Consider the following 23,784-nt stretch of genomic DNA (forward strand, 5'->3'; position numbering starts at 1 on the left):
TTGAGGTCCCCGGTCCTGGTGTCCAGCACCAGCTACGTGCGCCGGGGAGTCGTGCGGAGCGTCCAGTGCCCCGGCCCGACGTGCACTCGGAGCCGACTTCAGCCCACGTGGTGATGTCATTGTCTGACTCTGACCCTGCGGGCACCCAGGTCCCCTGTGCCATCCAGTCCTGTCCGGGTTGGGCGTCCCCCGGAGGAAACTGAGTCTGCAGTCCCGTGCACACCTGGTGCCTACGTCCAGGAGGACGCAGAGCAGAGCCGAGCGCAAACCCAGACACAGACGCGGCGACAGGAAGCGCGGCCCAGGGGAACTCCCGGCGCGTCCGTCCTTCGAGCCGCGGTCGGCGGAACCCGGAGAACCGTCCCATCAGAGCAGACGGGGCGGAGCCCAGGAACAATCGCGAGTTTGGGAGCGCGCCCTGCGTACTGGCCAATCAAGAGCTCCGGGAGGAAACCGTCCAATTGAGAGCTCTGGCGTGGGCAGCAAGAACCAATCAGAGGCCGGGGCGGGGCTTCGCGGCTGAGCCGTCCCAGGTGAAGGTGCCCGCGCGGTCCGCCAGCCACTGGGAGCGAGCGCGGGCCCGGGAGGGCGGAGGATGGTGAGAGCGGGCGGCGCCCGAGCCCAGGGGCGGGTGCGAGCGGCCTTGCGGATCCCTGCGCCCCGGAGTCCACGGCTCCGCGAGGCCACACCCGGAGGGCGGCGCGGAGCTCTGGCGCCTGGGCCGCGGGCGACAGTGTCCCAGCGTCCGTGTATGAAGACGGTCGGGGCGGGAGGAGCTGGTGGCTAGTTCCGGAGGTGGCGGGGCGGGCAGGGGCCCCGGGTCAGTTTTGGGAGGGACAGCCTGGGGCTTTAGGGAGCGGATCGGACCCGGGGTGACCTGCCCTGCCGCCTGTCCAGATCAAAGCCAGACTTGAACGGAGAGGCTGTTCGGAAAGGCGGTGGCCGGTAGAGAGGGTGCCCCGTCTCGGAATCCAGCAGGGAAGGACAGGCGAACAGGAGCTGTGAGGGGGAGGCCGGCGGGGACAGGCGGTCAGGTTACAGTTTTGTGCTGGCACCACCCCACGTTCCCCGAGTGACGATTGGTAAGAGGGGATTGGAACACTGGTCGAAGCCCGTGTGAAATAAAACATCCAAACTTAGCCCGCACAGACTTGTATCGAAAAGGATTATTGGGGGACTGGATGTAGGGGACAAGGGACTGTGGCCACATGGGGAGGGGTCTCCTGCAAGCGGCAACCATAATACTGCGGTAGGGGCAGAGGGCGCACTGGAACAGGAGAGTGTTTCTCTCGCGAGGTCCACAGCATCTGAAGACCTGGGTCAGAAGTTTTCCTTCGGGGAGGCCTAAACAAGGCTAGAAAGAGCCAGTCGTGGGAAGACTGATGAAGTCAGGCATCCTAGGCGTGCTGGTCCACCCCGCCTGATGCCAGCTGGTTCTCAGGAGGGCTGTCTGCAGGCTCAGGGTGCCCTCATGCACGCCCTGGAAGAAAGCCAAGGCTTGCCTATCAGACGTTTTGTTCCAGTTGGTCAGCGGGGACCTGCAGTTCAGCTATCCAGTATGTGAGAGAGGGTGGGAATTTGGAGGGTCTGGGTCTGATCTCCTGGGCCCACAAGGCACGACCCTTCACGGCTCATGTGCTTTGCAGAACCCTTCTCCAAAACACAGGGTGGGATTCCTTTCCCCTCTGCTGTCTCCGGGAGCACACACTCACCCCGGCTCAAGGTCACTGCCAGCTGTGGCTAGTGGCACCTGTCACAGCTCAGCACCAGTGCTTCCTGATCCAGCTCAGCTTCCATTCCTTGTAAATAGCAGCTTCTCTTGTCTTTTCCTTGTCTTAATGAAGGTGGGAAGTTTTTTTATCTGTTTTTTGCCTGTTGCTGTTAGATTGTATTCCAGGGTTTAGCCTGAGTGTGCTTTTGGGGAAAAACGTCTCAAAATAGGAAACATTCATTACCTTTCCATTAAAATTGTAGGAAGACACAGACCACCCCACAACTCAGGAGAGGAAGGTGAAGACTTGGGTGGAAAGGAGTGTAAAAATTGTAGTGACCCTGCCATGCAGGACTCTGTGCCACTTCTCTTTAGTGTCTGAGCATAATGCCCCTTCTGCAAAACACAACCCAGAAAACTGAGAAGTGTCAGTTTGATTCACAGTTTAAATTTGTCAGTTTATCGTGAGGGTAAGTATTGAGGATAAGGATAGTGGATGCTGTTTTCTTTAAGGGATCTTGGAGGGATAATACATTTCTTAGAATCTGCCCTCCCCATTCTTGAACATAGGGTGGATGTGTGATTCTGCTGCATTCTGATTCAGACACGCTCAAAGGGCTTAGTGTGAAGCAGGTGCATCACCTGGTTGGGGACTGGGGTCTGAGGACAGTGTCTCAGCTGAGCCCCAGTGGTGCACCTGGGCTGGCTCAAAAGCCTCCCTTGCTGGGGCCTCCAGCCCCTGGTGCAATGGCAGAAGGAGCCATCTGCTCAGGAAAGCAACTGAGCATTGGGGGGCTCCTGATGCAGATGTGTTTGTGGGTGTTTTGTCCTGAGGTGGCCCTCAACCTGTTTCCTGTGGTTTGGTTTGGATATGCACCAAGTTGGAGCAGTCAGAGTATAATCTGTGCCAACTAAGTAAATCTATGATGGCCTCACTAAGGGAGAAGCTCATGTTCAACAGGTGGTAGGCTTATGAGTATTTCTAAGTCACAACCTGGAGGGAAGGAGTGGGGGTCCTGAGCACCCAGTGGACCGTCTCTGCTTGCTTTCCATCCATAGCGTAGACCCCTGCCCACGAAAATGTAGAATAAAGGCACTGTGTCCACTTAAATAAAAAAAATAAATATTAAAAAAACGGGGTACCCCCCCATTCTTTTTGTTTTGCCACTGACCACACCGTTCACAGTCAGGGCCAGTCAGGGTCTCTCGGCTGGGATCAGTGAGTCCTGACCCACACAATGTGGAATGGTGCACATGGGCATCCTTTTTTTTTTTAGTATGGATAGATATTTTGCTCAGCCGTGTCAGTTGATGGGCCCTTGGTGGTTTTGGGGTCTGGCTGCTGGGAGATTTGAGCAAGCCACATATGGGTCACCTAACTGGTGATGTCTTCCATCTCTCCCTGTCCTGACTGCCGTCTCAGTCACTGTGAGGGCTCGCCCCAGCTGCCCCTGCCCCTGGCCCCACAGCACCCCGCCAGGGTGCCTGGCATTCCACTTGCTGCCCATTGTCACTGCGCACAGCAGTGTGAGGGCCAAGGGCTCAGGATTCCTGAGTCGATTCCAGTGTCCCCAACTGCCCGCCTCTGCCTTCCCTGCATGACGGGGGGGACCGTGCCTTTCTGAAACGGAATGTGTGATGTTCTAGGACCCAGTGGCCTTTGAGGATGTGGCTGTGGACTTCTCCCCAGAGGAGTGGGCCCTGCTGGACGGTGCTCAGAGGGACCTCTACAGGGACGTGATGTTGGAGACCTGCAGGAACCTGGCCTCCGCAGGTGGGGTGGCGGCATTCCTTCCCTGTGTGGGGAGAATATGTCTGTCTTTTTTCCTTTGGGCTAAGAAACTGGAGCATGCTTGAAGAGAGACAAAAGTCTTCTCCAGGAGGCCCCGTGCGGCGGCTTGGGAGCTGAGACAGGAGGATCCTGAGTTCAAGGCCAGCCTCAGCAGAGTGAGGCGCTAAAACTCAGAGAGAGTTGTTTAAATAAAATACAAAAAAAATAGGGCTGGAGACGTGGCTCAGTGGTTGAGTGCCCCTGAGTTCAGTCCCTGGTACCCCCCCACACAAAGAAAGTCTTCTCCATGAAACAAAATTTTATATCTTATTGCCGTTTTTCTTAGCAGGTTTTTTTTTTTTTTTTTGCTGCAAGGGATTGAAGTGAGGGGTCATGTGCCAATGAGCCACGTCCTGAGGTCCCTGAGTTCTGTAAGTGGGCACAGTCTCCAGTGTCACTCTGGAGCGTCGAAAGCAGCTCTGTGGGTCACTCCTGTGCGTTCCACCGTGGTCAGCCACGTGCGATGTGGCCGCTTTGCTGAAGTGAGCCCCACACTCCTGCCCCAGCAGCCTGGAGCGGAGCCGCCCTGCGCAGGCCAGGTGGTGCCCTTCCCTCCTGCCCTGGTTGTGTCCTCTCTACATGGTGGCAGCCCTCACACCCGCCTGAGCTCCCAGTGGCAGCTGGGGACCGAGATGGGATCCCTCCAGGGTCCGAGAAGGAACCCTCGAGGAGCAGTTTTGCATGAGAGGTGTAGGGACCAAGTCCGCCCTTGGTCCCTGCTCCTCCTGTCCCTCCTCTCACCGCCCCTGGAAGTGGCAGGATTGGGCTGTGCCTCTTGCCTAAGGCCTCCCTTGGTGCTGTCAGCGTAAGCCTCCGACCATGTAGAGCTGTCTCACAGGGAGCAGGCGGCATCGGAGCTTTTCCTTTGCCCTGACAAAGCCCAGCACCAAGGTCCTCCCAGGCTTTCTGACTCCCAGGTTCACCTTACAGAATGGGGTTTCCCGGGCTGGGCTGGGCTCAGAGGCAAAGCGCTCCGCAGCATGCATGAGGCACTGGGCTCAACCCTCAGCACCACGTAAATGTAGAATAAAGGCACTGTGTCCACTTAAATCAAAAATAAATATTAAAAAAACGGGGTATCCCTCCCCCAATTTCTGGGTCAGAATACAGAAAGAAATGTACCTGGGGTCTGTTATCTCACCATTCTTTTCCCAAGAAATAATTGTGTCACCGATTATCCCAGGTTGTGGCTTTCACACTGAAGCCAGCGGGTCACGTTTTCAGCAGTATATTTTGAGAAATGGAATATCCAGCGACGATGTTACAAGAAGGGATTTCTGGTCTGCTTTTGGAGAAAACTGGAGGCTCGAAGACCCTGGCGATGACCAGGTGCAGGACAGGTGTTGGAGGTGAGTGCCCTCGGGCATGTGAGCATCCTCTCCCGTGGTAGGCTGACTCAGGACGAAATGAAGCACGTCGTCCTTGCTGGACAGTGGGTGCCCGTGGAGGGTTTTCATAGGAGTGCTTTTATCAATGTGATGTTGACACTGAGAATCTGGAACAACTCGGCCCCGCCAGCAGGGGCCCAGGCAGGAAGTGCCATTGTGAAGGCTGCCGTGGGCCTCTGGCCGGCCGGTGAAGCCCAGGGCCCAGGACCCTGAGGCAGCAGTGCTGACAATAAGCAGGAAGATGGCGCGGAGTAGCCAGAGCCATCGTGCACACCTGCTGATGGGCTGCAGCAGCATGGGACCTGCATGCGGTTTAACAGTGTGCTTCCTGTTTTGAACAGAGGCAGTGTGGTGGACGGCCTCTCCAGACAGACGGAGGGTCAGCGTGGAGACGCCGTGGGCCACGCTGAGCGCAGGCGTGTCCCCAGTGGAGGTCAGCCCTGGGAATGTACCACGCGTGCAAGGGCCTCCAGGAACCAGCAAGCACCGCGCACTGGACACAGGCCTCATCCTTGTGAGGAACGTGAGCAAGCTGGCGGCAGCCCGGGTCCCCATGCGAAAACTGACACTGCAGAGAGACCCCACGAACGAGGGGACACCGGGGGAGCACCGAGTGAAGACGTCAGAAGTCCCAGTAGCAAACAGTCTCTGAAATGTAAGAGATGCGGAAAAGTTCTCTCTTGCCCCTCATCCTTACGGGCTCACGTGCGGGGTCACCGAGGGGAGAAAAGGCACGCGTGTGCCGTGTGTGGGAAGGCCTTTCAGTATCACTCCTACCTTGCCCGGCACACCAGGACGCACACCGGGGAGAAACCCTATGAGTGTGCGGAGTGCGGGAAGGCCTTCAGCTGCCCCTCCTATTTCCGCGACCACGTGCGGACGCACAGTGGGGAGAAGCCCTACCGCTGCGCGCACTGTGGGAAGGCCTTCAGCTGCTACTCCTCCTTTCGGGATCACACGAGGACGCACACTGGAGAGAAGCCCTACGAGTGCACCCGCTGTGGAAAGGCGTTCGCGTGCTACTCGTCTCTTCGGGAACACGGAAGGTCACACAGTGGGGAGAAGCCCTACGACTGTGAAGAGTGTGGGAAAGCCTTCAGGTACCCCTCGTCCCTGAGAGCGCACCTGAGGACGCACGCGGCCGAGAAGCCCCATGCGTGCGAGCAGTGCGGGAAGGCCTTCAGCTGCGCCACCTACTTCAGGAGGCACGCCAAGACCCACAGTGGGGTGCGACCCTACCAGTGTGCCCAGTGTGGCAGGGCCTACCGCTTCTCGTCCTCCCTCCGCATCCACGCGAGGACGCACACCGGGGAGAGGCCCTTTGGCTGTCAGCAGTGTGGCAAAGCCTTTGGCTGCGCCTCCTCCCTCCGAGAGCACGTGAGGACCCACAGTGGGGAGAAGCCTCACCGCTGCAGGCAGTGCGGGAGAGCCTTCAGCCACCCTCAGTATTTCCAAAAACACATGCGGTCACACAGCGGAGGGAAGCCCTACGAATGCACCCAGTGTGGGAAAGCCTACCGCGGCTCCTCGTCCCTGCGCGTGCACATGAGGTCGCACACGGGGGAGAGACCCTACGAGTGCAAGCAGTGTGGGAAAGCCTTCAGGTACCTGGCGTCCCTGCAGGCCCACAGGAGGTCACACTCTGGAGAGGAGCTTTGAGGACACAGCTGCGTGGGACGTTGCTCCCTCGGCCTGAAGCCCTTGGGAGAGGAAGAACACACCAGGGAAGACCCTATTTAAGTTCAGAAGGGGAAACCTGGGAGGGAAGTCTCTCCACTGTTACCAACGTTTACCTTCAAGTGCCTCGCTTACCAGGGCTCCCTGATGTTTAAGTCTCTTCTTGGTGTTGCTGACATGCACAGTGAACCCCCTGTTGGGTGCCATCACTGGTACTGTGTATATTTCATTAGATAAGACCTCAAATAATCTGGCGTCCACGTAGACTTGTCTAGTACACGTTATGATTTTGGACCTATGGGTGCTACCGTGTACAATTTGATGTGATTTTACATTAGAAGCTTTCTCTGTATATTACTTGATGACAACTTACTTATTCGTATGCAGTGCTGAGACTTGACCCCCGGGCCTCACAGCCCTCATGAGAAGCTTTTGATTCCTACTTTTGTTTCCAGTTTGAGGTCAGAATGTGACTGTTGTTGTTGAACTTGCTTTTCTGGTCCACAGGTGCAGGTACTGGACAGACACACACTGTCCCCCTTTCTCTTCATTCTTCATTATGGAAAGAGGCGTCTTCCTTTGCTGCTAGTGGACTCATGTAATGCACCGGAATTAGTAATTCTGGAAGGTTCTTCAAAGAGTCTCTTCCCAACTGATTTGTGATCATATTTTGATCTTGACCGGATATTGGACACACTGCATTGCTGAGAAGAGAGACCCTCTGGCATAAAGGTGAAAGTTCATGTATCAGTGGTCCCACTGAATTGGCCATCAGCATGAATAAGGCTGGAAAGTGTATGTCCTGAGTTCACGAGAGGACAGCGTGTGAGTTTTGGGATGTGGAAGTGGATAACCAGTATTCTCAGTAGTTTTTTTTTTTTAATATTTAGTTTTAGGTGGGCACAATATTTTACCTTTACATGGTGCCGAGGATCGATCCCAGTGCCTCATGTATGCCAGGCGAGCGCGCCTCCGCTGAGCCCCAGCCCCGGCCCTTTGAGTAGTTTTATTGGGAGACAGGGTCTCATCAATTGTCACCCATTTACCACGGTGACCTGTGGTCCTAGGTCAAGCACATTTTTCTGATTATCTCTGCCAATCTAGAATGGCGCAAAAGCAAACCCGGCACCCCTCTTGGCACGTGCTGCAGACTGTCCACACACCTCGCGTCTCGGGCCCTCCTGGGCTCCGTGCTCCCAGGTTCCCCTTGGGCTGCAGCTCTGTGGTTCCCTGACCCCCCCCCCAGCCCTTCCCCTCAGCTCTCCTGTCACCTGGTTTCCGCGGTGAGCACCTGTGTCCTGACAGTTATGTGGGAGCTGAGAGCCCGTGTCCTTGTAGGGCTGCTGAGGCAGCTCCTCTAGCGGATCTGTCACTTCATTCCTGTTGAGAGCCACAGCCAGTCGGAATGGCCCCTGGCATTTTGCCAGAGTAATGGTTGAGAGGCGAGCCCTTAAGATGATGCTGGATTGATTCAATTGTATATAGACCGCTGCTGTCCGCCTCAGGCGCCCGCTACTTTGGAGTTCTCGCGGGAATTCCTGGGGAGTTCGCGTTGGTTGGTGAAGTTCCGGTGGAGGGAGTTCCGGTTGGTGTGGTGTGCCGGAGAGGAGCTGCGTGGGTGGCGTTGGGGAGAGTTCCAGGGGAGTGTGCGTGGAGTGCTGGTGGAGTTCAGCAATAAAGTTTCCTGTTTGAACATACAAGTGCTTTGTGGCGGCTCGGTGATTTGTGCCCAGCCAGACTGCGGCACATTCCCAGCAGGTAGTGGTGTCATTAGTGCCGGTGGCTTCAGAGCCCATCACAGATCTCTGTGACCTGGAAAGTCAGAGCCGAGGTGGAGGACTTGATGGCCTTTCTCTGGGGTCACAGTGGTTCACACTGGTTTCCTTGGGAAGGTGCCTTAGAACTCGAGGCACTGCATTCTGCGTGTGTGCAGAGGACTTGGCACCCGCTCCCAGGCCTGCACTCACCGTGTCCCATGAGTGTGCGAAGAACCTCGTTGCACTCCTCTGGGAGACACTGCATACCATGCCCATCGCCCGATCATCTACCGCCTGGCCACGGTGTAAACTCCGCTGACTGTGGCCCCAGGCGCCTCACATGGCAGCCTGGATTCCCACCCGGTCCCCTCTCCTGTTTGGCAGTACCGGGGCTGGGTGCAGACGTCACGCATGCTGGGCAAGCGCTCGGTGCTTTTCATCTCCTCTTCTGGGACGGCCTCAGAAGTTGCAGGCTGGGCTCCATTTGCAGTCCTCCCACTCATCTCCCAGGAGCTGGGATGGAAGCCTGTGCCACTGTGCCCGTCCCCTCGTTTGACATGTTGATTCCAGATGATGACAGAAACAAGACACCACCAATCACTCTGAAAAGCAAGTCAGAAGTGTCGTGGAGTTAAACAGGCACCTGAGAAAGACTCCGGAAGGTGCCGCTTCCTGATAGGACTTTCAGAGCAGTCCCGGTGGAGAGGCGGGGGTCGTGACCAGGCAGTGGGTGGAGGGACACAGCTTCTCGGTGACGAACGCACGTCCTGCCAATGAGAGCCCGATGGGGTGAGGAGGAGCTGGGGGTGCTTTTTAGGTCTTGGGTCTGGAGGCAGAGAACACCTGGGGCCCTCAGCCAGGGCGCTCACAGCCCTGGCACAGCCGGGCATGTCCCCCTAGAGCTTCACCCCAGGCTCTGGGCATTTTTCTGAGCAGCCTCTTTCTTTTTCTTTCTTCTTTTTTAACATTTTAGAATTTGTTCTGGTTAGTTACACTTGACAGCAGGATGCACTTCAGCTCACGGGACACAAACGGGGGCAGCTTTTCATTCCTCGCTGCCCGGCTGTGGTCCCCCAGGAGCCTCTGTGGTGGTGTGTTGGTCACCGTCTTCCCTGCCCCCGAGCCCCCTCACCACCCCTCGCTCTCTCCCCTTTGCCAAAGGAGGCCCCAGGCTCTGCCCTGGCACCAACAGCCACAGTGCAGCCCAGGCTGTGCCGGGGCTGCCTGAGAGCAGGACTGCACCTAGCAGGACCAGGGCACAGACCGCACCCGTCACAGAGGCTGCCCAGCTGTGTGGACAGTGCCACACACCCTCCCACACAGCGCCAGTGTTCCTTTGTCAGAGTCCAGCAGAGCCATTGCTCTTCAAGTGCCCCCCGAGCTGAGCGAGGAGCACCAGCAGAAGTGGCGGAAATGACCAGATCCAAGGCATCCCAAGCTTATCTGCTGAACTGTCACGGACTACCCTGAGCCCAGCATGGCGCCCACCGGCCAGTCCTGAGGAGCTCGCCTCCAAGGCAAGTGGTTGGGTCCAACACTGATGCAACACCCTGACACAGTGGCCATCTGTCTTCATGGGACCGTTTAACTGTCACCTGGCTTCCTGAATTTGCTGTGTCCTAAAGGTCTGCAGCCTTCTGGGCAGCGTTGGTGAAAGTTGTGTGCATGACTCACTGTGGCTACACCGCCACCTTTGTCGTGACCTTGGCACAATTGAAAGGCCCTGGAGTCCTGGGCGTCTGGAACTCTTGCAGGGCTAAGAGCAAGAAGAGCCCGTCACTCTCCTACAGAAAACCCAGGGGCGGGGATGTGGCTCGAGTGGTAGCGCACTCGCCTGGCATGCATGCGGCCAGGGTTCGATCCTCAGCACCACATACAAAAACAAAGATGTTGTGTCCGCCAAAAACTAAAAAATAAATATTAAAAAATTCTCTCTCTCTCTCTTTAAAAAAAAGAAAAGAAAACCTAGGAAGGGTCGCACTCACCTAGCACATGTGAGACGCTGGGTTTAATCCTTAGCTGCACAAAAAAATAAAATACAGGAACTGTGTCCACCTGCCACTAAAAAAAAAAAAAAAAGTATTGAGAAAGTTGACATGTTACTTCCCGAGATATTTTTAATTCTTTTAAAAAGAAGAAGGAATAGCGATGCTGCCACATTGATGTCCCTAGCAGCTCAGTTCCCAACAGGTAGCTGTGGGGCCAGCCCAGACGCCACTCAGTGGACGAGTGGACAGGGAACCGTGGCACACACGGAACACGACTCGCCTTTCGAGGACAGAATCGTGGGTGTGCAGGTGAGTGGATGGAGCCGGAGGGTACCAAGTCAGTGAAGTTAGCCAGTCCCCAAACCAAAGGCCCAGCCCTCCCTGGTAAGTGGGTGTGACCCACGTGGGGGGTGATGGAAGAATGGTGCAGCCCTTTGTTTTGGGGCTGCGCCGCGCCCAGCCCTGGGCCAGGTGATCTGAAGTAGTACTTCACACACAGAATGTACTTGGTCTGAGCACAGCTGGACATGAGGAGTAGCTTCTATAGTCTCCAGCAAAGTACGGACGATTTTGAATGTTCCTAACACAAAGAAATGACAAATGTGCACTGCAACAGATATGCCAGCCAGTCACCCCAACCTGACCGTCAGATACTCTACGTGTGTACTGAAATCTCCCACTGCACTTCACACATCGTCCGCCCAGTTACTAGGTGTTAATGCAAAATAGACATTTTAAATACACAAAGCATCAGACTGTCATGTTAGGTAACATCCCTTTGCATGTATTAATATGTGGTAGCTTACTGTGAATATTTGTCGTCTGTCTTGATCTTCAAAAATAGACACTGGATGTTCTGGGCCTCTTCTGTACTCGAGACTGCTAGGAGTGGTCATCCAGGCTGGGAACCAGGGAAGACGTCTTAAAGGTGCCCTGATCTGCAGGACTGCCATTATAATGGTGCATTTCTTCCAGCTCCACTCTTTCTGGAACATCTGCTTTAGTAACTGGTGAGTTGGTGTCTGCTAGCTTTTCATTGCTGTGTCAAACTAACTGAGGAAAACCAGGTCGAGGAGTAAAGATTCACTGGGGCTCCTTTTCAGAGGTTTCAGTCTGTGGTCGGCCAGCTCCATTGTTTTGGGCCTGCAGTGATGCACATCATGGCGGGAGGCTTTGGTGAAGCAGAGGCGCTCACCTTATGCGGGGAAGCAGAGAAGGGGCCAGGCACAAGATACGTCCTTCTAGGGCATGTCCCAGTGACCTCCCTCCTCCAACTAGGCCCCGTCTCCCACAGTCTCCACCATCTCCCAACAGGATCGATCCACTGGTGAGGCTGGTGTCCTCGTCATCCAGCGCTCCCCACAGCCCCACCTCTGAGCCTGACTGAACGCGGACCCCACCTCCCACGGGAGACTTTGGGGACGTTCCAGGCCCAACCGTAGAGTTCTCTTGGAGAAGGGAAATTGGGACATGGTATCACACCGTCCACTGTGGAAGCATTCCTTCTGGCTGAGCCCTCTGTTGGAAGGAGGACACGGTGCCTAGCCCCCCACAGGTTTTCCTGTCAAGGAAGGTGAGCCAGGAGGACGGCACGTCACTTTGTGAGACCCTCTCTCAAAATGAAACAGAAGGAGGCCTGGAGAGTGTGACTCAGTGCAGACTGCCCTCAGCTCAATCCCCGTCACCGTGAAAACAAAACTGAGGAGGCAGCGAGCTCTCGGGTCACTGAGACTGACGGAAGCGCAGTGTAAGTTGACCCACGTGGCCACTGGGGCCCAGTTCTGCACCCTCCTCGCCCTCCACGTTCCATGACCACGAGTTGAGTGTGTGTGTGTGGTTGTGTCTGTAGACATGATCCTAAGCTAGAGCTGGTATATATTTGGTCCAGGGATGGAACTCGGGGCGTCGACCCCTGAGCCACACCCCAGCCCTGTCTTGTATCTTATTTAGAGACAGGGCCTCACTGAGGTGCTTGGCCTCTTGCTGAGGCTGGCTCTGAACTGCCATCCTCCTGCCTAAGCCTCCTGAGCTCCTGGATTACAGGGCTCCGCTGCGCCAAGCTGGATTCATACACTTGTAATCACTCTGTAAGAGGTCACTGGAAATGCCACTTGCTAGATGTCCTAAGTCTTTACTTGCCTGGGGTAATGGGCACCCCTGCCCGCTCCGCCCTCCTGGGAGCCTTCCCTTGGGGCCGCCTCCGCCCACCCGGCCCTCCCCACTCAGGAGGCCGCCCTCACTCCCAGAACCGGGAAGGGCATGGAGCTCGCCCTGTCCTCACTGGGAGGGGGAGGGGGAGGCTCTCGCCCTGGTCTCACCAGGACAGGGCCACCTATGGGGCGTGCTGGCTCCCTGTCCTCTCCTGAGAAGATACAGGGACGCCCGTTCCCCTGCCCCTCTGGGAGGGGACAACTGCCCGTCTCTGCCCCCGGGAAAGGACCGTCCTTCTGAGGCCAGGAGCCAGCTGCCTAGGACAGGGCCCTCATGGACGTCACTGCTAGCGTCCCCCTTCCCCAGGCGCGGGCAGTCCCCGCTCCTCGCAGGACGCTTTCATTCAGGGCCAGGAGAAGGTCATCTCTGGTGACAGCTGGCCAGATCTGAACTGTGACTATCTTCATCTTCTGCCGTCGCTGTTTGTCCCTCCGTCGGGGGACTTTGGACGACAGGCCGAGGCCTGCGCAGCACTGCGGCCGGAGGTCCTCGGGCCACGCGCCCTGTCACCGAGTCACGTGGGCCGCCGCGTCCTCCTCCCCCTGGCCCCGCGAGGCTCCGCAGGTCTGGCCACCATGGGCAGCGCTAGGCCAAGGGTGTTGCTGGGTCTGCGGCCGCTGAAGGCGGTGCCGGGGCACGGGGCCAGCTGCCGCTCGATGGTGCCAAGTGAGGACACAGAGGGCCACGGCCGCCCTAACTCTGCTTCCACCTGTCAGAGTGACAAAGGGGCAAAGTACTGATGGCTGGGCTTCTGGAAGGGTCCCTGCCACATAATGTCCCAGACATTTGGTCCTCTGGCTCCTGTCCTCAGTGGCTTGGGCCAGTGGGAGGTGGGCACCTATTGCAGGAGAAAGGCCCGAGGACCCGTCCAGCTGGCTCCCCAGACTCCTGGGGGACGCCCAGGGAGCCGGCCTCGAGGCGGCAGCAGAGCCAGAGGCCCCCCCCCGGCCGAGGTCCTGCACTAGCCAAGCCTCCGCGGGGACTTGTGAATCTCCCCATGACCGCCCTGACAGCCAGGGGCCAGGAGCTGAGAACCAGGCAGCCGTGGCCAGCAGCGGCTACCATGAGACACTGCGAGAGCTGGGGAAGGAGGAAGGCCCAGCCCAGGGGGACGGACGATCCCTTTGACTGGGGACTGAGCACGGCCACCTCACCACCGAGCCACAGCCCAGCCACTGCTTTGTTTCGGGACAGGGACTGGCTAAGATGCTGGGATCATAGGCATGTGCCCGTTCCTGCCTACATTTGTTTATTCAAGTAAAACGATATAAAATTGAAACACCTGAGAACAATACCTTACTAAAATAATATGAAAGATTTCAAACTGTAAAATAAAAATGAAGTTGTGCTTATGCTCTTGTCACATACATAACAACTTCTATGAGATAATCAATAAGATGGTTTTGTGGGAGCCACTACACTGGGGAGACTGTGGAGATTTAACATCCAATTTTGCTTCTAAGAATGATAAAATCTGAAATATTTATCTGGGTTTTTCCAGTGGAGCTCTTGATGGTGACAGAAAATTGAAATTTAAGAAACATTTTTGAAAAGAAATATAGATATGAAAAACTTCCAGGAGAAACTTACCCTAATGACAAGCTATAGCATGCTCTTTGTCATCTATTTATTTAGGTGCTGGAGATCAAACCCAGGGTATTTGACCACTGAGCAGTCCTTTTAAAAACCTTGTGAGACAGGGTCTGGCCCCCAAACCCGTGGTCCTCCTGCCACCATCTCCTAAGTGCCTGGGATCACAGGCAGGCACCTGTGCCCAGCTAGTGTGCACTTTATTTAGGAGTATGCACCCTTAAATATCATTTCTCATGAAACTTGTTAAAGTATTCGTGAAGCTTTCACTTTCTGACAGTTTAAAAGGATTTAATTTTATAATGATGGTAACTATTTGCCTTTTAAAGGTAAAACACAAATCCAACTGGCACACTGTGGTTTGGGGTTTTAGTACTCAGGACTAGGAAACAAAATCAAGAAACACCACAGCCGTGCAGAGACACATGATGTACTAGTCTGTTCTCCACTAAAAAGAAAAAGAAAATAAAAACCAGAGAAAGAATGTCTTGGTTTAGAACCAGGTGTGGTGGCTGGCACTCACCTGTTATCCCAGCAACTCAGGAGGCTGAGGCAGGAGGATCGCATGTTTGAGGTCAGCCCCAGCACAGTGAGGCCTTCCGCAACTTAGCAAGACCCTGTCCATAAAGGGTGTGGGAGGCTGGGGGTCGGGCTCAGTGGTGAAGTACCCCTGCGTTTGTGTGGTGTGAACTGATAAATACAATCAACAAGAGTGTAAGTGCTACTCTAATAATATTTAAGTAACAGAAAAACTTAGTATATAAAAATCAAACCTATTGTTACATTAAAAATGCATTTGAAATCACCATGGGTGCAGCAACTTCAAAATGAGAAAAGAGTTAAGTGAAGAAGAGCATCAACCACTCCCCTCTGCAGTATAGCTGAGAGGAGCGCTTCCTTAGGTCCGTGCAAGAGTGGGATGCTCATTGCCCATGGGTCCATTTTAAGCATGAGAGGTTGACAGTATGTGGGTATTGACAGTATGGGCTATTGACAGTATGTGGTATTGATACAGTACGTGGTATTGGCAGTATGGGGTATAGACAGTATGGAGTATTGACAGTACGTGGTATTGGCAGTATGGGGTATAGACAGTATGGGGTATAGACAGTACGTGGTATAGACAGTACGTGGTATTGGCAGTATGGGGTATAGACAGTATGGGGTATAGACAGTATGTGGTATTGAGACAGTATGGTGTATTGACAGTATGGGGTACTGACAGCACGTGGTATTGGCAGTATGGGGTATTGACAGCATGTGGTCTTTTTCTCCCGTGTACTGAGGTTTTTACAGCATTGAACATGAATTTGCATGGAGTGACCCCATATTTGTCACAATTACTGATTTCTGGTGATGCTCTTGGGTGTTCTGCGGGTGACTGATGGCTAGAGCTCCTGAGTGTCACATGCATTCCTAGGCGCCTGCCCAGGGCGCCTTCTTGGCGTGGTTTCCAAGGAGCCACCTGAAGCCACTTCCCACGCTCTGCTCTCCCGGGTGGGCTCCCCCCATGACGATCAGGGATGGGGCCGGCCGAGGCTCCCACGCTGCTCACGTTCATCGGGCTTCTCTCCAGCGTGAGGTCCCGGTGACCTTGACACGACCTGGGATCAGGGGTGCCTTCCCTCGTCTCCCACATTCGTCCGACGCGGGGAGGCCACCGGAGGCTTTTCCACACCGACCCTGGGAAGGGCCCCCGCAACGTGGGCCCTCGGGTCCCCTCACGGGCCCGGGGGGGCCGAGGGCTGGCCCTCGGCGGCGTGCATGGCCCCGTGCGCGCGCAGGGTCTCGGGCAGGCTGAAGGTCTTCCCGCAGCGCGCGCACTCGTAGGGCTCCTTGCGGGCGTGGGTCATCTGGTGGCGCTGCAGCGACTGCGGGTACTTGAAGGGCCTCCGGCACTGCCCGCAGGCGTACGGCTTGGCCCCGGAGTGCGTCCGCAGGTGGTTCTGGAAGGCCGACGGGTAGGCCAGGACCTTCCCGCACTCGCTGCACGCGAACTCCCTCCGAGCCCCCGCCGGGCCCGCGCCGCGCTGGCCTTCGGCGCGCTGGCCCTCGCGGGTGTCCTGGGCTCCGTGGTGCGTCTTCCTGTGTCGCGTGAGGGACCTGGAGTGCTGGAAGCCCCGGCCGCACTGCTCGCACGCGTAGGGCTTCCCCCCAGGGACGGTCCCCGCGGGTCTCCGGGAGGCGCGGACAGAGTCCTTCCCACGGACCTCACTCCTACCCGGCCCCTCGGCCGCGTGGTCCCCCGTCGCGAGGCCCGAGGGACTGCACACCCCGGGGGGCGCTGTCGCCCACGCCTGGCCCGCGTCGCTTCCGCCTTCAGTGCGCGCCGCGAGCTGTCCCGTGAGGGAGGACAGAGGAGGAAAGGCCCCCGCGCGCGGTTCCTCCCCGCTGGCTTTCTCTCCGAGGCTGCCCAGGAGCCAGGGGCAGGTGCAGGCCGGTCCGCACCCCCGACGCCCACAGGGCCACTGTCCACTGGGCCACCCGGCGGGCCTCCCGGGGCAGGAGAGGCGCACGAAGGCTGCGGCACAGCCGGGGCGCCCGCACGGCCTCGGGTCAGGAGCACCTCGCGCGCACTGGCCGGGACGAGGGCCGGGGCTGAGGGGAGCCTCGCCGCCTCCACTGAGGCTGTCCTCCACACGACCTCTGCCAAGAAAACGGGAAACGTCTTATAGCGCGATGACAATGGCGTTAACAGGGAAGTGTGGAACTCTGCCTTTGCATTCAGCCTCGTGAAGTTTCTATTCTGAACTGTCTAAAACGGGGAGAGACAGGCTCTGGAAGAGGCCCAGGGATGTCATCACTAAACAGCTCTGACACCGTCCGTAGATCAGTGCGACCCTCACATGGCACCAGTGTGCAGTGTGTGACAGTGACGCACCCGTCCCCACACACGATCATGTCAGGAAGGGCACTGATGGGTGTACGGTACTGATATCTGTCCGGGGCTGGGCTGTAGGTCCTCCAGGGCTGGCCTAGTACCGGGTGGCACTGGGTTCCACCCTCAGGACCACAGGAAAATGGATAAATAAATAAAACGAAGGCACTGTGTTCATTTACAACTAAAAAGATCTTTTAAATATATATGCAATATGTATCCGTACAAAATAGGCTTCCCTCTAATAGTCTATGAATTGTTTCATTTAGTATTTAAATAAAATTCAAAAAATTTCTCATTAAAATTCCTACAAATCAACAATTTAGAACCGTTAGGTCCCCAGACACGAGTAACTCCGTTTTACTGCTGGGACTCCATCTTAACCCAAACTGGAATTACAAACTGCCAATAAAAGGAGGATCACAGTACCCATCCCCCACCACCCTCCAGGCCCCTCCGTACAGAGCTCTGCCGTTCCCCAGCCACCTGCCCCTAGGTCCACCGAGCCCGCTGCCCCCGAGGTCATTTCCAGCTGGTTCTTGTGCCTCCTCCAGAAGATCGAAGCTTCCGAGGGGCGCTGCGCTGCGCCCTGCAGAAGGCCCGCTGCAGCCATTCTCTGTCAGTACCCTTCCCGGCACAGACTGTCAGTGTGGAACTGTGTGTCCAGCTTCCCTGGCAGGACTGCACAGGTCTACGAGCTCCACCTTGTAATGGTTTTCCTTTAAAAAAAAGTCACGACCTACTGGTCCCCAGGGACACCCTTTCTCTTACGAGTGCGACTCACCTCAGGTGTGCCCCTTGGGTCTCAGGCTCATCTTCCATGGGATGGTCTCCAGAGTTTTCTAAAATGTGGGCATAGGAATTAATTCTTGTGAACCTTGCCATTTTATGTTCCTCAGATATTTCCCCTACACAAAATCTGCTGAGAAACTCATGTCCTGGCTTTAAATGGAGCCTCATAACTGAAACAGAAAAAAGCAAACACACTGGTGTGTGTGTTTGTGTGCATGCATGTGTGTGTCATGCATGTGTTTATGTGTGTATGTGTATGTCTGTGTGTGCATGTGTGTGTATGTGTATGTTATGTGTGTGCGTGTATGTCTTTGTGCGTGTATGTCTGTGTGTGCGTGTATGTCTATGTGTGCATTGTGTGTATGTGTATATGTTATGTGTGCATGTATGTCTATGTGTGTATGCATGTGTGTATGTGTGCATGTGTGCATGTATGTTATGTTTATGTGTATTATGTGTGTATGTGCATGTCTATGTGTGTATGCATGTGTGTATGTGTGTGTCTGTATGAGTATGTGTATGCGTGTATGCGTGTGTGTGTGTATGTGTGTGTGTGTGTGAGAGAGAGAGGGAGAGGGGAGAGACTCGGAATTTAACCCAGACCCTCTACCACTGAGCTACACTCCAGTTCCCTTCCCCATTTTTAAACTTCTGAGGTAGGGGCTGGACGCTCGCCTGGCACGCGTGAGGCGCTAGGTTCGATTCTCAGCACTGCATACAAATAAATACAATAAAGGTCCATCAACAACTAAAAAATACATTGAACAATTTTGAGGTAGCGCTCCACTAAGTTGCCCGGGCTGGCCTTGAATTTGTGCTCCTCTCCTCAGCCGCCTGAGTGCCACCGTGTCCAGCTAAAACGGGAGAAAGTCCCTCTGGGCAAAGGAAGATGCCGAGGCAGCCGCAGTCTCAGGAGGGTCAGTGCAGCCCAAGAGGCCAAATGGCATCTAGTTCACTCAACAGTGAAATCATCACAAGATTTCAAACAAGAGACCCGAAGCCACCTGCGAAACCTACACTCCCTCCAATGACACCGAAGAAGCTTCATCTTTAATCAAGGCAAAAGTAACATCTGTTTAATTTGTGTATTTTAATTGTCACAGAAGAACTCTGAGGCTTAGCTCTGGGCCAGCCGACCCGTCTGTCTGAGATCCCAGCGTGTCCCCATGTAAGGTCCAGCCTCTGGAACAGGCTGAGACAAGCAAGGAACGTTCACTTCCCACAACTGGGGAGAGGCACCTCACCTACTGAGGCCAGGTTCTGCCAGGTCTCCAGCATCACCTCTCTGTGCAGGTCCCTCTGAGCCGAACTCAGCAGTGCCCACTCCTCCAGGGTGAAGTTCACAGCCACGTCCTCAAAGGTCACAGATCCCTGAAAGAGCCAACGCGTGGTCAGGAGGCTGAGTCCGAAAGCACTGCCCAGCAGGACCCGGCGTCCAGGAGGTGGGAACAGATTCTCTAGTTTCCAGCGTCCACCACGCGGTGCTGTAAAAGGCCAGGACTCCGAGTGCCCCTTTCTCTCCCCCAGATCTAGCCAAGGGAAGGAGTGACAAGAGCTGGCTGGACTGTCTCCTGTCACCTGGAGAGCCCTGCCTTCTCCCCGGTGCTGGGAACACAGGCTGCCTGTGGCCAAGCGGTCCCGGGCGAGCAAGCCCAGCTCCCGCGCCTCCGTGACCCGACCTGCCCAGCCCTCCCCGCAGCCCCGGGCAGAGGAGCGTCCACCCAGGCCGCTGCCCTTGGCAAAGCAGCAGGAAGGACAAGAGAAGCTCCTCCAGCAGAAGCCTGGGGGACTGTGTGGAGACGCTCCTGACCTCTCTGCTGCCACAGGGCATCCTGCGAGCGCCAGTCCACCCGTCAGCACTGGACCCGGGAGAAGCCCCTACGTAGCCCGCACCACTGGACCCCGGGAGCGTTTCTCAGCAGGCCTCAAGTTCCACATCCCTCTGCCGTCTCCTCCGGCTCTTGGCACAGGGGGCTACAGGCAAATAACATAAAGGCGGATGGACCTTTACTGTATTTGCTTTTTTATATTTATTTTATATTTTATGTTTCTATGCACTGCTGGGAATCCAACCCAGTGCCTCACAGGTAGGAGGCAAGTGCTCTGCCTCTGAGCTACGACTCTGCCCCAAGAGAACCAGAATCTTAGTAAACATGATTAAGTGTGCAGCACTCTGAGTTACTGCCCACATGCTGCTGCTGTTTTTAGAGTGGCTGGGAAGCAGCTCAGTGGTAGAGGCTTGCAGACCACTTTCAAGGCCTCAGGTTCAAACCCCAGTACTGCAAAAAATAACAAAGATAACAGACTATAAAAACTAATTTTAATTCCTAAATAATAATTTGAAATAATGTCAAGTTCCAAAGTATATCTAATAAATGACATGAAATAACAACCAAATGGGAAGATCATGAAACATTAAGATCATTAAATGTTGCTGAATGACACCAAAGCAGACCCAGGAGAGACAGCCTCGTTCCAAGAGCAGCCCTGCGTGGCCACACTGAGCACCTCCAGCACACGGGGGGTCTGAGTCTGCCCGGGCGTGTTTTTGATTTTATGGAAAACTGCTGAGTACTGAGGTGAAGGACACATAAAGGGGACAGCCACATTTTCTACAGGACTGAGGAGGGAGGGTCCCTGAAACACACCGAGGCCTTCACTCACGATGGTGGCCAGGAGAGGGTGACGACACAGAAGGACAGAGAGGAATGGAAGGTTCTGAGTCAGCACCAGCTGCGGATGGTCCTGTTTCTGGGGAAGAGCAACCACTGCCCGTGGCAGTGGACATGGTGGGCGCTGTGACACACAGGGCAAGGGCCGTGGTCATCTGGGATCAGCAATGTCTTCACCATCTCCAGGTGACCAACTCAGTGCAGACGGGCTGAATGACAAACAAGGCTCTGGGATCTTGCAGCCCAGTGTCCTGATGGCCCCGGAGCACAGGGTGTTAGGCACATGGGTACACCCAGAGTGCCAAGCTGCAAAGAGGAGACCACCCAGCTTCGCCCCTATGAAAAGCCCCTCCATCAGCATGGAGTCGAGGGACAAAAGGAAAACCTCCAACTCAAGAAGATCCTCACTGCACCCGCCAATCAAAAGGAAGCCGGGAGAACACCAGGCGAGCAGAGGCCCTGGGAATGAGCACACACGGGCCGGTCACCTGACACACGGAGGACTGCTGCCGCGGATGGAAGTGCCCAGACTCAAGGGCAACCCGAAACACCCCTCAGCAGGCACAGGAGACTTGCTGCACCCGCCAGTGACCACCAGGAGACCCTGCTTTATACACTACATGGACAAAAATGAATCCCAAATGTTGGTGATCAAATGGAAGAAATAAAAACATGATGGTGGGGGTCAACTCATACACTCTATTAGCAAATTTCTAGGAAATTAAACTTATCCAATTTACAATCCCATATTTTTTCCTCCAAAATTTAGAAACTGAAGATGCATTTTGCATATGGAGACCAAAACAAAGATTGATGTAGGAAAGATGAGGCCAGACACCCAGAGAATTTGCAGGAAGCAGGTTTATTAAAGCTCTAGTGGTACAGAGAGGAAAACTGCAAAATTCTTTTGACATTTATACTCAGTGAGAGGTTACATAGTTATTTTTTTTTTGAGAGAGAGAATCTTTTTTTTTTTTGTAGATGGACACAACACAATGCCTTTTTTTGTTTTTTTATGTGGTGCTGAGAATCGAACCCGGGTCCCGCAGGCGAGGTGAGCGCTCTACCGCTGAGCCACAATCCCAGCCCTACATACGTCATTATTTTGGGTACTGGGGATTGAACTCAGGGGCACTCCACCACTGAGCCACATCCACAGCCCTATTTTTTTTTTTTTTTTAATTTAGACACACGGTCTCACTGAGTTGCTTAGCACCTGGCTTTTGCTGAGGCTGGCTTTAAACTTGTGATTCTCCTGCCTCAGCCTCCTTCTTGCTCCATATTCTTAGGAGGGACAGAAGGGAGTTTTTACCAAGAAAAACAGAAATAGTAAATTTGGCACAGCAACCAGCCTGACTGCAAAGGTAACTGTTAAAAGAGGAACCTTGCAAGAAAGGGACGCTTCAAACCACAATGAGACATTCTCTAACAATCCTGCTGGCAGGGAGAACTGTTATGATTATGGTAGGGGCCTCTCTGGGGTCTTACCTCAGAATGACTACAGTAGTACTGTCTATGACATCATCGAAAAATAAACGTGAAACAACAAGCCCATAAGCTCTAGAATCAGTGAGTTAACAGGATGACCCACAGCCTCCGCAAATCCTGTGAAAGAGGCCAGTGTGTCTGGGTGGGGAGGGCATGGTTAATATTTTTTAAACTTAATGTTCAAACCAAGTGTTTAGGAACAACCTCGAAACAAACCACTTGCAAGCTTACATGCACCAGGAGCCTCCTCCAAAGCTCGGTGGCTCCTGTGAGGAGAAACTGCTCCTGCTGCGGCTGCACCAGGCTGGAGGCCATCCCAGCTCACCTCATGCACCGTGGGCTCAGCTGGACGCAGCCTCACCTCCCTGCCCCACACCCTACTCCTGTTTCACATCACCACTGACAACCTGGGTGGCAGAAGACCCCGCCCCAGGGTCTGAACACAACAGCAGAACTACTATTTCCAAGGTTCAGGTAGAGAAGGAAATGCTAAGGCACTTTTTATGTCGTTCAGTAACTGGAAACTGTCTCTATGGGAAAACAGGCCTCAGCTAACTGCAAATGCACCGGCACTGAGCGCGCTTCAGCACTGAGGTCCCATTTTACAGGACACAGTCACCTGATGCCCCCACTGGAGGAAATGCAACAGGGACAGTTGTAAACGCTGCACCTTGTGGGAAGAGTACTGTGTCGTTTTTTGTTTTTTTAGTAGTTTTTAGTTGTAGGTGGACACAGTACCTTTACTTCTCCCACGTGCGAGGCCAGCGCTCGGCCACTGAGCCCCGCCCCGCCCCGCCCCAGAGTACTGTTTTGGGGACCACAAGGCCTCTCCACCTGCTTCACCGTGGGGGGCCGAGCGCCTCCGCCGCCACCGCGGTGGGGGGACCCTGGGAGGCCTTTCCGCGGCTGCGGTCTCGGACCGCCCAGCATCACCAGGCGGCGCCAGGGGCAGCCGGACCGAGGCTCCGCGTCCTCGGCAACTGCGAGACACCCGGAGACGCGGGTCCACGTTAGCTGAGATGTGAGGCCCCCAAACCAAGCCCAGGGGACGGTGACCAGGGCATCCCAGCCCGCCGAGGCCCCGCGCAGACCATCCCCAAACGTCCCCTTCCCCACGCGGGCCGCGAGGCGGACGCCGGTCCTCCGGCTCCGTCCTCCCGGTGTCGCCGGCCCGGTCGGGGGAGACCTGGGGCCGCTCCCACGCGCCCAGGCTCCGGCCGCCTGCACTCACCATCCTGCGCTCCTCCGCGGCCACGCGACGCTGCAGCTGAGCGGGGAACCCTCCCGGGGAACCCTCCCGGGGACGCCGGGGCCGCGCTCTCCGTCCCCTGACTCTGATTGGACCGCGGGTCTCACGCCGGACGCTATGATTGGCGGACCCCCAGTTGCCGACCCCCGGCTTTCTGATTGGACAATAATGCAGGGCTCCCGCCTCCCGAGAGGCTTTCGATTGGACAGTGGTCGGACCCCGTCGCGCTGAGTAAACAGTTCCGGGTCTCGGCCCTGGCTCCCTAGGTCGGACCTGGGCCCCCATCCAAAAAGGAGCACCCTGAGCGGACGCCGCGCTGCGGGCAGAGGCCGTGCCATCTTGGGGCCGCGGCGAATAAGCTCGCAGGAGGACCTCGCGGGGCGGGCTGGGCGCCTTCCCGCCTCCTGTCGCTCAGAAGGCTGAGGAACTGTCCAATCCGGAACGAGAGGGGCGTGCCCAGAGAACCACCCGGAGCGCCGAGGGGAACCCTAGCCAATCCAGGGCGCCCGAGGCGGGTCCTTGGGAATCTGTCCAATCGGAGGTGCAGACGTC

The 23,784-nt window shown here is 55.6% G+C and overlaps 2 protein-coding genes across 3 annotated transcripts; one reads left to right on the forward strand and one right to left on the reverse strand.

Moving 5' to 3' along the window:
* Positions 1-604: 604 nt before the first annotated feature.
* Positions 605-8,307, forward strand: LOC124092313 (zinc finger protein 77). Its single transcript, XM_058579228.1, has 4 exons — positions 605-749; positions 3,359-3,485; positions 4,726-4,891; positions 5,272-8,307. Exons 2-4 carry the CDS (start codon positions 3,452-3,454, stop codon positions 6,587-6,589), a joined length of 1,518 nt encoding a protein of 505 aa, XP_058435211.1. The 5' UTR covers positions 605-749; positions 3,359-3,451; the 3' UTR covers positions 6,590-8,307.
* Positions 8,308-14,567: 6,260 nt separating this feature from the next.
* On the reverse strand, positions 14,568-23,532 carry LOC124092507 (zinc finger protein 555). Of its 2 annotated transcripts, XM_046444189.2 has the most exons (5): positions 23,215-23,316; positions 19,634-19,797; positions 19,068-19,194; positions 17,816-17,873; positions 14,568-16,799 (listed from the first exon to the last, which is right to left on the reverse strand). In XM_046444189.2, the coding sequence occupies exons 2-5, from the start codon at positions 19,652-19,654 to the stop codon at positions 15,875-15,877; spliced, it is 1,131 nt and encodes a 376-aa protein (XP_046300145.1). In that variant the 5' UTR covers positions 19,655-19,797; positions 23,215-23,316; the 3' UTR covers positions 14,568-15,874. The 2 variants fall into 2 exon arrangements, with proteins under 2 accessions (XP_046300145.1, XP_058435213.1); XM_058579230.1 differs by lacking the exon at positions 19,634-19,797 and having other exon boundaries at positions 23,215-23,532.
* Between the last annotated feature and the right edge of the window lie 252 nt (positions 23,533-23,784).

Source organism: Marmota monax, unplaced genomic scaffold (genome assembly GCF_021218885.2).
Source record: "Marmota monax isolate L192 unplaced genomic scaffold, Marmota_monax_Labrador192_F-V1.1 WCK01_AAM20220418_F8-fsc00102, whole genome shotgun sequence".
NCBI classification, from domain to species: domain Eukaryota; kingdom Metazoa; phylum Chordata; class Mammalia; order Rodentia; family Sciuridae; genus Marmota; species Marmota monax.